The 14,491-nt window shown below is 52.0% G+C and overlaps 1 protein-coding gene and 1 non-coding gene across 2 annotated transcripts in view; one reads left to right on the top strand and one right to left on the bottom strand.

Moving 5' to 3' along the window:
- SAP30BP (SAP30 binding protein) overlaps window positions 1-14,179 on the bottom strand; it is a 30,363-nt gene extending 16,184 nt beyond the window's left edge. The window contains exons 1-3 of the mRNA XM_049770671.1: window positions 14,070-14,179; window positions 10,878-10,987; window positions 6,440-6,487 (exon numbers count right to left, since the gene is read on the bottom strand). Of these exons, the coding sequence (XP_049626628.1) occupies window positions 6,440-6,487; window positions 10,878-10,987; window positions 14,070-14,175 (264 nt within the window). The 5' untranslated portion in view covers window positions 14,176-14,179. The remainder of the gene's footprint in view (window positions 1-6,439; window positions 6,488-10,877; window positions 10,988-14,069) is intronic.
- On the top strand, window positions 11,642-11,748 carry LOC125997262 (U6 spliceosomal RNA). The gene has a single exon (XR_007491653.1). It is a non-coding gene; the product is annotated as a U6 spliceosomal RNA (small nuclear RNA).
- Window positions 14,180-14,491: the final 312 nt, after the last annotated feature.

Genomic DNA, 14,491 nt, shown 5'->3' with positions numbered 1-14,491 from the left:
AAAAAGAGAGATCATGCTGTTATGACCAGACTGGAGTGAGCAGTCTTGGAGACAAACTTAGAACACAGACTGCAGAATCACACACACACACATACACACACACACACACACACACACACACACACACACACACACACGAATAAACACACACAGTCCTGGAGACAAACTTAGAACACAGACTGCAGAATCACACACACACACACACACACACACACACACACACACACACACACGAATAAACACACACAGTCCTGGAGACAAACTTAGAACACAGACTGCAGAATCACACACACACACACACACACACACACACACACGAATAAACACACACAGTCCTGGAGACAAACTTAGAACACAGACTGCAGAATCACACACACACACACACACACACACACACACACACACACACACACACACGGGACACACGGGACACACATGAATAAACACACAGTCCTGGAGACAAACTTAGAACACAGACTGCAGAATCAGACACTCAGACACAGACACACACACACACACACACACACACACGGCACACATGAATAAACACACACACAAAACACTCACCCCCCCACCCCTCCCTGACCTAGCACTGCTTTATAACTGAAAACAAACTGCGGTTCCAGAACCTCCAGGAAAGCGCTGGCTTCCTTTCCTGGAAAAAGATCTTTTCTTAGAGGTTCCCTCTCGGGGCTGTGAGGACAAAACTGAGTTTGAAGCCCCTTCTGGGGCCCCATCCTGAGCTACCCCAATGCCCTGATGGGTGGGGACCAGCTCACCCAGCAAGGCCTCCAGGTCACCTGTCTCCCAGGGTGCAGGGTCCACACTAGAGGCCCCATTTCAGGCCTACTTGTTCCTGAAATGCCAGCCAAGGTTTCCTCCACCTGGGAGGGTCCACAAACACCCTAAAAACCCATTGGGAAGGAAGGGCTTGCTCGGTGGGGGTCCTGCTGGCCAGTGTAGCCTCCAAGTCCTGGGTCCAGAGAAGGTGAGACTGAGGGTGGAGATGTGGGCACTGGGCTGCACAGCCCACCTTGCACGTGGGAGAAATGGGTTCCATCCCCGGAGACAGAGGGTGAGGAGAGAAGGAGAGAGAAATAGGAAGAAGGAGGGAGAGAGAGGGGGAGAGAGGGGGAGGGGGGAGGAGAGAGGGGGAGGGGGAAAGGGGAGAGAAGGGGAGGGGGAGGGGGGGGGAGAAGGGGAGAGAGATCTCTTTAGGGGCCACTGTAAGCTCTTCCTGTCTTCCTGGGGCCTGATGACCAGGGTTTTGGCTTCTGCACTTTATAAGACAATTGGGGACCAGAAAGATAGAGCAATGAGTGAGGAGGGCACTTGCTTTACATGCAACTGACTTGGGTTCGACCTCACGCATCCCATACGGCTTTCCGAGCCCCACCAAAAATGATGCCTGAGCACCACTAGGTATGGCCCAAAAACACAAAAACAAACCAAAAGAAAGAACAATAATAGAGCTGGAGGGTTAGTACAACAGGTAGGCCCTTGTCTTGCACACAGCTGACCTGGGTTCAATTCCCAGCACCCCATATAGTCCCCTAAGCCCCACTATGAGTGATCCCTGAGCATAGAGACAGGAGTAAAACCTAAGTACAGCTGGGTGTAGTCTGGAAACCAAAATAATAGTAGCAATAACAGTGATGATCAGCCGATCCAGGACCAAATGTGGTTGGTTCGAATCCCGGTGTCCCACATGGTCCCCCGTGCCTGCCAGGAGCTACTTCTGAGCAGACAGCCAGGAGTAACCCTTGAGCACTGCTGGGTGTGGCCCAAAAACCAAAACCAAAACAAAACAAAACAAAAAACAGTGATGATAATATTAATTTAAAAAGGAGTCACTGACTGGGGCCGGAGAGATAGCATTTGCCTTGATGCAGGACAGTGGTTCAAGTACCAGCATCCCATATGGTCCCCCAAACCTGTCAGGAGCAATTTCTGAGTGTAGAGTCAGGAGTAACCTTTGGGTGCTGCTGGGCGTGACCCAAAAGCCAAAAAAAAAGAGTCATGGGGCCAGAGAGATGAGGATTTGGTTTGTAAGCAGGAAACCTGGGATTGAGCCCTGGCATTGACTGGCCCGAGAGTACTGTCGAGAGGAACATGTAGTCGCAGATTCATTCCAAAAAAAAGAGATCACTGCTAGATGCTAGAGCGAGGGACACTTAGAGGAGGTGGGGACATCTCTGTGAACTCTGCCCAATGTAAACCCCTCCTGGGCTCAGCATCAGGCCTGGGCAGCATGGGAGACCCAAGTGGCAGGGAGACAGATGACAGGGCGTATGTGTGTGTGTGGGGGGGGAGTGCGCACAGCAGACAGGGGCTGAGGCAGTCCCGGGGCTCCCAGGCCTTCTCAAAGGCCCCCATGACCCAGGAGCGGCACAAGTGCCGCTGCTTCTGGCCAGGACCACACACACACTTAGGGGCGGCTTCTCCCAGTTCTGAGGCCAGCCGGGGGCGGACAGGGAGCCCATTGTGTGCCGCGGTGCTTCCAAGCCTGATACTCAGCTACTTCCACTGGCCCCAAGCTTGGCCCCAAATTCCTGAGACTTCAAGGGGATGGAGAAGTCAGGACAACGCCTGCCCTGCAGGAAGGGGCGAGGCCTGGATTCCGGGAGACAGTTTTCTTTCTGTTCTGGGGTACTGGCCGCCAGGAGGGGCAAGGAGCACAGGGCCTATTGCAATGGCATTAGCCTGCACGTAAGCTGGGTCTGTAAATCCCAAGTCTATAGCAGATGCTTCCAGGGGTGAACTCCATGTTGTTCCTTTCTTGGAGCACAAGGAATCTCACACGGGACTGGGGCCTTGGCACAGGGGGGAGGGCACTTACCAGGTTCAATCCCTGGAACCCCACAGGGTGCCCTAAAGCCCCACTTGCAGAGATCTTTGAGTACAGAGCCAGGAGAAAGCTCTGAGCATCACTGGATGGGGCTGACCACCCCCTTCTAAAAAAAAGAATCTCAGAAATGTTTTCTGTTCTTGAGTTGGGGACATGCACGCCTTTGAGAAAAATGCTGGGGGGCAGGAGAAGGAGCTCCAAAGGCTGAGTGCATCTGGGAGATCTGGGAGCAAACCTCAGAGGTGGGTTTGAAGCAGAGGTGGGAGTGTATCCCCCTAGCCCCATCCAGAACCTGCACCATGATGTTGCCCCCCACAAAATAAAATCTGGTGCTCCCCACCCCTACACCAAAGCCCCTGCAGTGAGTGACCCCAAGCCCCAGTTTTGTTTTGACAGATGCTGATTTGCACAGGGCCGGGATTTTTTCCTGGGGTGTCAACCCTGGCGCGGGCGCAGCCCTGAGTGCCGGCTTTGCTCGCCCAGGCCAGGCGTGTCCAGGATAGGGTGGAAAAACCTTTATCCACAGGGACCCAGGAGCATGGGGAGAATTAACATGGAAAACCTTCCAGGGCAACCAAGGTAAGAGACGGACAAAGGAGTGCCGTGGCCAGGCCGGCACCAGGCCAAAGGCAACCAGATGCAGGAAATAATTGAGGAGCAGGAGGGCGGGTGCAGCCAGGGTGCTCTGGGCAGCACTGCCACCTCCCCTGGCGTCAACACTGGACAACCCCCACTGTCCAGTGCAAACCCCAACCCCTGAGTCTAACCCCACCCCACAGCCCCTGGGAAGATGCAGCCCTGACTCAGTCATTATTTCTTTTTGTTTTCTTGGCTTTGAGGCCACACCCAGAAGTGCTCAGGGCTCACTCCTGGCTCTGCACTCAGGAATAACTCCTGGCAGGCTCGGAGAACTCTTGGGATTGAACCTGGGTCGGCTGTGTGCAAGGCAAACGATCTCCCTTCTGTGCTGTCACTCCTGTCCCTCCTTTTCTGCTCTGGTTTGTGGACCACATTGGGCTGTATACAGGGGCCTGCTCCCCAAGTTCGGGGTTAACTCCTGGTGGTACCTGGCTGATGCTGGAAAGGAAACTCAACCTCCTCCTACGACTCAGCCCTCGGTGCTCTCTCCAAGGCCCCGTCTTTGTTTAAGATGCCAAACATGGGATTGGGCACTCACAGGTTGCCCCAAATATCAGAGCAGTAGAAAATAGGGCGACCTTCAGCCACTGTAGCCCCATGTGTGACTCCTTCAGCAAAGATAATCCACATACAAACCCGCCTCAGTTCAGCCACGCAGCCCACGCCTGATCCCTGGGGGCTGCGTGTACCCCAGCACATCTGCACAAACAGATCCTAACGGTACAGCTGGACCTTCTGCCACCAGGCTGATGAACAGAGGGGAGTGGTATGGGAATGAGCACCCACCCTGCATGGCTGTGTGCGCCACCACCACGCTCTGGGGTGCTGGGGTGTTGTGAATCCCGACACGGAGACTCCTTTGTAGAGATGCACAGGGGACCAGGGGTTCTTTCAGTGACACCCCAGGGTCTGGCTCCAGATTCCATTTGCACCCCCAACCCATAAGCTGGGCTTCATGTGGGGGCAAGTGACCCCCAAGCCTCCCACTAACTCCCAGGCCACCAGCTTTCTGGGCACTGATAAAGCAGAGACAGAGCCAGCACCGGGAGGTCTGGGTTCGAGTGCTTCCACCCCACAGAGCTGAGTAGTTCCTGAGAACTTCCAGAGATGGCCTGAAATACACACTGCCAAAAATATTAAGAAATAAAAATTGGGACCGGAGAGACAGTACAGCGGTAGGGCCTTTGCCTTACATGTGGCCAACCTGGGAGGGACCCAGTTTGATTCCCGGCATCTCATATGGTTCCCCAGCCTGCCAAGGGCAATTTCTGTGTTCCAGTAACCCCTGATTACTGCCAGGTGTGGCCCAAAACCCAATCAATCAAGTTAAAATAAATCAATAAAAATCATCACAGAACCAGTCACTGTTTTGGAAGAACAGTGGGTTCTGGAGCAATAGCACAGCGGGGAAGCCACTTTGTCTTGCATGTAGCCAACCCAGGTTCAATCCTCGCCATCCTAGAGTCCACCCAGCACTGCCAGGAGTGATTCCCTGAGCACAGAGCAAAGAGTAAGCCCTGAGCATGGCCTGGTGTGACTCCCAGACAAAACAAAAATAAGAGAACTTACGACTAACTTACAAAGGTGGGGAGGGCTGCCACCTAGTGGACAGGGTAGTTATGGCGCCCCTGCTGGGCCACACAAACTTTCCCAGGGAGGATTCCTGCAACCATCACAGGTGGTGGGCCAGGCTGCCTCCACCTGCAGATGGGGAGCATATTAGCTCCAGCCTTCTAGTCCTGTTTCCCAACTTGGGGGTGGAGGGTGGGGGGTGGAGAGATGGGATTCTTCCCTTGTCAAACCTCCCAGGGGAGGGGAGGTTTGATATTTACATTTCTGAGTATCCACCCTGAGTTCTAGCCCTTCTCCGATCCCGCCTCAGACAAAGGGCAGAGGCACAAACATGCAGAGCCTGAGATGCCACAAACCCCAGGTCTCCCCACACTGAGCCACCCTCAGAGTCTTATGCGCAGTCTCTGAGACCCCACATGCCCCAAATGTGAAAACAGGAAAGGAGCAGCATAGCATAGATCACTTTGGGGCGGGATGTACCTTGTGTGTGATGCTGAGGTTCGAACCTCACCCAAATTAATAACTATGAGAACGAAACTCAACACCTGCTAAACAAGCCTGACATGGGGGACCATATTTCATGTAGGGCTGTGACCTTCCTCACTCCAACCCTAGGCAATACCAATGTGCAGGGGGTGCCGGAGATCAGCAAAGTTGGGGCTCCCTGGGGCTCAGAGATGGAACCCACTTTTCTGTGGCCTGGCACCTGAACTTCCTTTCCTGGTGAAACATATTCTTGGGGGGCTCTACCCAACCAGTTTCTGCAAATTCCCAACTGCTTCTGCCTAAATGGCAGAGACACACCAGGGCATTGTTACTGGGGAGAAATTTCTGGAATTTGAGGAAGTCGTTTCGACCTCTGCTTGTGTGGAGGCCAGGTCCCTTGGGGACAGGGACCTTATATGGGGGGGGGGGGGCGGGGAGCAGGACAAGGCCCGGTGGGGTCCTTCTGGTCTCTGTGTGGTTTTGTTGAGGACCCAGAGTACATAAGAGCATCCTCAGAGCTTCCCGAGACCAGAAACACTCACATCTGTTCAGCTACAGAGTCTGAGTGCCCTCTCCTGCCAGTCAAAACCAGCACAGGAGGGTCACTGCCCTGCCCAGCTGCTGGCTATTCCCACAACACTGGGACGTCCAGCTCCTGCTTGCTTGTAAACTCCAATCTGAACTCTCTTTCTTTCTCTCTGTCTTTCTTTGTCTCCCCTCACATCCTTTGGGAGTCTGGGATTTGATACCTATGCCCCAAACAGGAGACAGAAAGCTCGGCAGTATACTAGGGGCAGACCTCAACCGGATATGTGAACTGAGCCCGTCACACACCCCCAAAATGAGGCTTCCTTGCCTCCAGCCACCCCACCACAGCCAACTAACAACAATTACCTTGGGGTCATCAGTCTCCGGTTTTTCAGACTCTGAGTCGTCATCTTCCTAGAAAATAAAAAGTTTAGAGGATTAAGCTTCAAGGAGCTGGACCAAGGGGGGGGGGGGTGCCAAAGGGAGAGGTACCTACAAAACAAGAGGCTGGAGCAAATGGCATGGGTCCCAGAGAAAGCAGAGGGACAGGGTGGGGTGTAGGGGAGAACACCAGAAGGTCAGTAAACTTGTTTATCTGAATGGGGCCAGAACCTGCACTAAGGAAAATGCCCAGGGTCCCAAGCCACAAACTTCAAGTGTGGCCAAGTGTACAAGAGCTGGGGACGGAAAACTCACCCCTCAGGGTCAAGAGGAACGTGGAGAGTCCAGGGCTAGCCCAGTGGCCTCAAAGCATGACAGCAGAAAAGATACTCGCCTTGTATGCAACCTACCCAAGTTTGATTCCCAGCACCCCCATGGGGTCCCTCATGCCCTATCAGGAGTCAGCCCTAAGCACAGAGCCAGGAGTAAGTCCTGAGCACTGTTGGGCACAACCAGCAAACCAGAGGAGATGGGGAATAAAAGGAACAGCTTTTAATTGTGTTCACCAGTTATGTTGGCCAACGGAAGAGGACTAGGTGACCCCAAACCAATTCTAAAAGCAGAACTAGAACCTGTTGCTTCTTTGCCTTTCACTCCCCCAAGCACCTCCCCACCACACACACAGAGACCTGGCAGGGCCTCATTCGCCATCATTGTGCCCCGAGCCCCATATCACCGTGAATGACAGGAAGAGGTGTGGGGACAGGCCAGTAAGCCCAATGCTCCCCGGGAGTTGGTCCAGACTCCCCTCCAGGTGTCCCCAAGTTGCTAGAATGACCATAGGCAAAAAGCCCACCTTCCCTCTAACCACCCGAAGACCCAGTCTCCCACTGCCCTGCTTCTAGATACCCCACAAGACAACAGCCCTAACACCCAGGAGACAGGGGAAAACCATTTCAAATAGTCCTTTTCTTTACCACTGGAGAGTATGGGCCACACATGGGTACCAGATATTGAACATCTAGGCACCACAAGGCAAGCCCCGTAACCCGTTATTTGTTGCAGACCCAAATTGTTATCTTCTTTTGCGGGGGTGGGATGGAGCCATACAAGGTGATTCTCAGGGCTTACTCCTGGCTTTGTGCTGGGGGATGCTATGAAGCGCCAGACTGAACAAACCAGGTCAAGCACCTTAACCCCAGTACTATCTGTGGCTTCAAAATATTTTCTTTGTTTCTTTGGCTTAGTTTTGGGGCCACACCTGGTGGTACTCAGGGCTTACTCCTGGCTCTGTGCTCAGGAATCACTTTGGCAGGCTCAGAGGACCATATGGGATGCCAGGGGTTGAACCTGGGTCAGTCACATGCAAGGCAAACACTCTCCCCGCTGTGCTATCGCTCTGGCCCTCCAACTTGCTAGTTTCAATTGAGCTAATAAACATGAAACAGCAGCCAGAGAGATGCTATACACACCACTGGAAGTAAGAGTAGGTGAAATTAGACACGTGCTAATTTAACATGAACTAAGATGTCGGAATAAATTTCTGGTGATTCCGAGATCAGACAATGCTGGGAACTGTCAGATAGCCAAAGTTTTAAGCAAGAACTCCCAACTTTTCAAGTGGGACCAGAGAGATGGTACAGCAGGCAGAGTGCTTGCCTTGTAAGTGGTAACTCAGAATTGATCCCTGGTACTAAATTGGTCCCCGGAGCACTGCCAAGAGTGATTCCTAAGTGCAGAGTGAGGAGTAACACCTGAGCACCACCAGGTGTGTCTCCCCTCCACCCTAAATCTTTGAGTGAAACCAATCATGCCAAATAATCCGAGGTGAAGTTTAGTCACCAGTCACATATTTGATTAGCTACAGTAGAATCTGCTGAGACGAATTCACTAAAGTATGGGTCCAAACTTAAGTACAATGGACATTCTCTGCAAAATACCTGTGGAGAGACATAAAGACACACATGCTGTCTGGAGAGAGCCCAAAGGGCTGGAGTTTGCATGTAAAAGGCCCAGTTTCCATATCCACACTGCCTGGTCTCCTAAGCACCACCGGGAAAAATCCCGGAATACAGAGTTGGGAACAGTTTCAGAGCACCACTACACATAGCCCAAAAGAAAAAAAAAACAAAAAACAAAAAACAAAAAGCAATCCAATAAGGGGCCAGAGTGATAGCGCAGTGGTAGGGCACTTGCCCTGTCTGCAGCTGATGCAGGACAGATCGTGGTTCGATCTCCAGTGTCCCATATGGTCCCCCAAGCCAAGAGTGACTTCTGAGCGCATAGCCAGGAGTAACCCCTGAGCAAAAAAAAGCAAACAAAACCAAAAGCCAACGAACAAGACCCCTAAAGCACACAGCAAGCCTGTGGACTGCAGATAATGCTTGTTGATAACATAAGCTGGGAGATCTGACTGAGCCGTCACAGAAGGCATGGAAGTTCCAGAGACTGGAGCAGGTGGTTCACATATGAGAGGCCTGAGTCTGAGTCGCCAGATGGTGCACCCCTGAGCTCCTCCAATAGTAGGTCCTGAACCCCATTAGGTGAGGCCCAAAAGACAATACCAGGGGCCGGCGAGGTGGCGCTAGAGGTAAGGTGTCTGCCTTACAAGCGCTAGCCAAGGAAAGGACCACGGTTCGATCCCCGGGCGTCCCATATGGTCCCCCCCAAGCCAGGGGCAATTTCTGAGCGCTTAGCCAGGAGTAACCCTTGAGCATCAAACGGGTGTGGCCCGGGGAAAAAAAAAAAAAGACAATACCAAAGCCGAAGCCAGGAAAGCAAATCTTGCAAAGCTTTTCTCAAGCAAACACAGGTAATTTGGAAATACTAGAGACATCAATGACAGGACTAAGGACCCAAAAATCTCCCCAAAGACAAAAAAAAAAAAAAAAAAAAAGGGATTCATTTGGAAAGCATGTTAATACTAACCCTATAGTAGCTTCGTGTAAAAAATTTACAGGGGCCAGAACGATAGCACAGCGGTAAGGCAAACATGCCACCATTCCGACTGATTCCAGTTCAATTCCTGGCATCCAATATGGTCCCAAAGAGCCTGCCAGGGGCAATTTCTGAGTGCAGAGCCCTCTAAACCCCTGAGCGCCACAAGGTCTGAGCCCACCTTCCCCCAAACCCCCCAAATTTACAAACAGGGGCCAGAGCAATAGCACAGCAGGGAGGGTGTTTGCCTTGCACACAGCTGATGCGAGTTTGATCCCTGGCATCCCATAGGGTCCTCTGAGCCTGCCAAGAGTAATTTCTGAGTGTAGCATCAGGAGTAACCCCTAAGCGCCACTGGGTGTGGATCCCCCAAAAAGAAGTCAGTTTCTATGTCCAGATACCGACCCTTTAACTGAGATCCTTTAACTGAAAACCTGGTTTTCTTCCCCTTCCAAAATTTACAATTCTGGTTCACGATGCTCAGGTAACCGTGTACCTCAGAGTCTTTTCTCAGTCACTAAAATACATTCTCTTTCCTCTACCAAAGTACAGGGGTTAAGGCACTTGCCTTGCAGGCAGCCAACCCTGGCACTGGGCTTGGTCCCTGAGCACCGTTGGGCGGAGAGCTTGACAGGCTGAGTAAATGTGCTTCGAAAGCAGAAAGCCAGCTTTGATCCTCCAGCACCACATAGTTCCCCCAAGAGCACAGAGCCTGGAGTAGCCCCCAAGTATGAACAGCTGTGGCCCCAAAAGATAAGAGAATGGAGGTCACACAGATCAAAAGTGCCAAGCAAAACACCAAGAAATCAAAACATAAAACCAAAAAAAAAAAAAAAAAAAGAGGGGGGGGGCTGGAGAGATAGCACAGCGATGTTTGCCTTGCAAACAGCCAGTGCAGGACCTAAGGCGGTTGGTTCGAATCCTGGTGTCTCATATGGTCCCCCGTGCCTGCCAGGAGCTATTTCTGAGCAGATAGCCAGGAGTAACCCCTGAGCACAGCCAGGTGTGCCCCCCCCCAAAAGAAATCAAAACACACACGCAGGTACATGCGGTGTACACACATACACCACACACACATATTTTCCTTTTCAACTTCTAACTCAAAGGTATGAAGTACAAGATCAAAATCAATACAATTGGTTAGAGCCAAAAACAAACAGGGCACATATTAGGACAACACACCGTTAAAAATGAATTAAATTAACTACACAGGGAACAAGAACAAACACCCAAGAATTTCTGGTGCAGGAAACAGAAGCCCACACCTTTCCTGCCAAATTTTAATTCAGAAACTCCTACAAATTCGCCCAGATGCCAACAACTTTAGTTTCCAAACAGAATTACTGATAACCCAATCCAGTTTTCGCAATGGCCCCCTCAAAGCAAGTAGGAGGAATGGGAGAGGGATCAGATGAAATCAAGTAGGCCATGAGGGAGAAACAGCGCAGCTGGGGGCGGTCTTTGGGCTGGGGACAAGGTATACTACCGATTGTTTGCTGTTCTCATCCTCCTCCTCTTCGTAACCTTCTTCGTCACCGCCGAGACGAGAAAAGTCATCTTCTCCGTAGGCTTCAGACACCAGCCCACCCTTCTCCTCTGAAACCGAGGGGGAAAAGGAGCATCACTGTGGGGAAAAGAAAATCCACAACAACCTTGCGGGGCCTGGAAGGAGAGTCTCTGAAGAGAACTAGAACTAGAACCCTGACCCTCATGGACTGACGGGAGATGGACTTGCCTTGGGAAAAGTCAGTGGATGAAGTGAAGCTTCCAAAGCTTCTAACCAAATGAAGACAACTCAAGTCTTCCTTTACTGAGTGATTACAAGAGTTGTTTGAACACCTGTTTTTTTTTTTTTTTGGCCACACCCGTTTGATGCTCAGGGGCTACTCCTGGCTAAGTGCTCAGAAATCGCCCCTGGCTTGGGGGGACCATATGGGATGCGAGGGATCGAACCACGGTCCTTCTTTGGCTAGCGCTTGTAAGGCAGACACCTTACCTCTAGTGCCACCTTCTCATACCTGAACACCTTTTTTGGGGGAGGGCTCCCTAGGAGCCCCAAGGGCTTTGGGCCATGCATTGAACCACTGGTGGTTCTTGGTCAACGAGTCCAGTGGTTCAATGTATGGCCCAGAGACTCAGCCATGAGGTCCAGGGTACCACCAAGGTCAGCCCAGTAGTGCTGGGGCCACCAGGGTCTCATCCAGTGGTGCACAAAGGACCACGAACAACTGGGAATAAGACCATTAGGGCGTGCTCGCTTCGGCAGCACATATACTAAAATTGGAACGATACAGAGAAGATTAGCATGGCCCCTGCACAAGGATGACACCCAAATTGGTGAAGCGTTCCATATTAAAAATATATATATATTAGGGCAATTGCCTGGCCACCTGAACATTTTTGGGGGGGGAGGTGGAGAGTGGTACTCAATGCTTACGCCTGGCTCTATGCTCAAGAATCACTCCTGGCAGGGTTCAGGGAACTATAGTGGCTGCAAGGCATTGAACCAAGTCAGTCGCATGCAAGACCAGCGCTCTCCCTGCTGTTGTCTCTCCAGCCCTTGACTAACCCTTCCAACATGCTCATCTCTCCCTCCTTTCACACGTATCAGAGCTTCTCTTCTATGACCTGACAAGGGAGTCTCTCTCTGGAAAAAATACCTGAAATGGGGACCCTCGGAGCAGTTCCAGTCAAAACTATCCAAGAAAGAAGCAACTTTGAGACAATGCAATAAGAGACTCTTCAGGGTGAAGGGACCCACAAAAACAATGAGCTAGTCTAGTGTTTCCTTCCCACAGATCCTTTTCCAGATGAGGAAATCAAGGCACAGAAACAAACTTGTTACCTCTCTCTGCTTCTCAGAAACCAGTTTCTATGTCTGAGACCTTTAGCTGAGACCAAGCAATATTTTTTTTGGTTTTTGGGCCACACCCGGTGGTGCTCAGGGGTTACTCCTGGCTGTCTGCTCAGAAATAGCTCTTGGCAGGCACGGGGGACCATATGGGACACCGGGATTCGAACCAACCACCTTTGGTCCTGGATCCGCTGCTTGCAAGGCAAACGCCGCTGAGCTATCTCTACGGGCCCGAGAACAAGCAATATTAAGAGTCTGAAACAACTCAAACACAGCCACTATGGGTGCTCGAGATTCACACAATACCCAGATTCGGCAGGAGATAGTTAAGGCGCATGCCTTATACACAGTGATTCCCACACTGAATTTTGTACCCTAAAGGGGTGATCCCTGAGCACAGAGCCAGGAGTAGTTCCAGAGCAAAGTGTAGACTAACCCCTCACCCCAACTGAACAAACCCATATTCTGCTCAGATCTACTTATAATGAAGACTGGCTTATGTGTGTTCTTAAAATGCCAAAGAAAAAAGGCCGGAGAGATAGCATGGAGATAGGGTATTTGCCTTGCATACAGAAGGTCGGTGGTTCAAATCCTGGCATCCCATATGGTCCCCAGAGCCTGCCAGGAGCGATTTCTGAGCGTAGAACCAGGAGTAATCCCTGAGAGCTGCAGGGTGTGGCCCAAAAACAAAACAAAAAAAGCCAACGAAAAGGGGCCGGAGAAATAGCACAGCGGTAGGGCATTTGCCTTGCACACAGTTGATTCAGGATGGGCGGCAGTTCGAATCCCAACATCCCATATGGTCCCCCGTGCCTGCCAGGAGAGATTTCTGAGCGCTGAGCAAGGAATAACCCCTGAGTGCTGCCGGATGTGACCCCAAACAAACAAACAAATAGAAAGCCCATAAAAAGAGGTTTGGAGATGCTACAGCAGATAAGGCGCCTGCCTGCATTGCCGACAGTCAACCTGGGTTCCATTCCCGGTATCTATATGGTACCATGGGCACCGCCAGGAGTAGATTCCTGAGTGGAGAGCCACGAGTAACTCCTGAGCACCGCCCGGTGTGATCCCCAAATCATAAAAGGTCCAAGAGTCTAAGGCGTATCCCTAGCCCAAAGCTACAAATTTACGGGCCAGAGCAACAGCACAGTAGGTAGGCCACACTTTTCTTGGATGTGGCCCACGCAGGGTTAGATCCCTGAAATAGTTTACCCTACTAGCCCGCCAGGAGTGAGCCCTGAACGCAAGAGCCAGGTGTAAGCCCTGAGTGCAGCCAGGTATAGACTATAAAGAAAAACAAGCAAAATCAATAAAAGCTGGAGCCGGAGAGATAGCATGGAGGCAAAGCGTTCGCTTGCATGCAGAAGGACGGTGGTTCGAATGCCACAAGGCATCCATCCCATAGGGTCCCCTGAGCCTGCCAGGAGCGATTTCTGAGTGTAGAGCCAGGAGGAACCTCTGAGCGCTGCCGGGTGTGACCCAAAACCAAAAAATAAAATAAAAGCTACAAACCCCAACAAGTTACCACCTTTCTTTCTTCTTTTTCTCATTGCAACCCCATCAAACGGAGCCAGGAGGGAGTCGAGGGGGGGATCTGTAGACTTACACCCTCCTCGGCACATCCTTATGCTCAGCACCGAAGCTTCTAGTACGTTTCGGAAAAGAAAAAAAAAAAAAAAACTATGGAAACGGCGGAAGGGATCGACCCAAAGTTACTGCAAAGCATCTGCCATGGTTGCAACGGGACCCGACCCCGGGTGCCCAAGTGAATCGGCACCGCCCAGGAGCGGCCTGCCCCCTGCCAGCTCCCGCCTCGAGCCTCACCGGTGGCACTTCCCGCCGTCTCCACGCCCGCCTCGCCGTCGGACTCGGGTTCCGAGTCTTCCGCGTACACCGCTAGAGACGAGAGAACATTCTTCTTCCCCGCCATCTTCGCGCGCGGCGGCGACGGCGGGGCGCACGTTGATGACGCCAAAGAGGCGACCTCCGGGCACAGAGGGTTTTCCCAGCAGGCCCCGCGGCCGGGAACCAATCAGAAGCGGAGATAGCTGACACTTCGGCCCACCACCGACGCGCGCCCTTTTGCGTCATCACGGCGCGCCGCTTCCGCTCCCGTGGCCTAGTTTGACAGGGGAGCCCATGAGCATCATTCAGGCTTGAGACGTGCCCCGGGATCCTGTATCCCGCGCCAGAGCCCCATCTGCCGGGTTTGGGTGAAGAGAGGGAGGTTTGAGCTGGGGAAAAGG

The sequence above is a fragment of the Suncus etruscus genome, chromosome 1, assembly GCF_024139225.1.
Source record: "Suncus etruscus isolate mSunEtr1 chromosome 1, mSunEtr1.pri.cur, whole genome shotgun sequence".
In the NCBI taxonomy this organism is placed as follows: domain Eukaryota; kingdom Metazoa; phylum Chordata; class Mammalia; order Eulipotyphla; family Soricidae; genus Suncus; species Suncus etruscus.
This window is presented reverse-complemented; position numbering and strand designations above follow the sequence as displayed.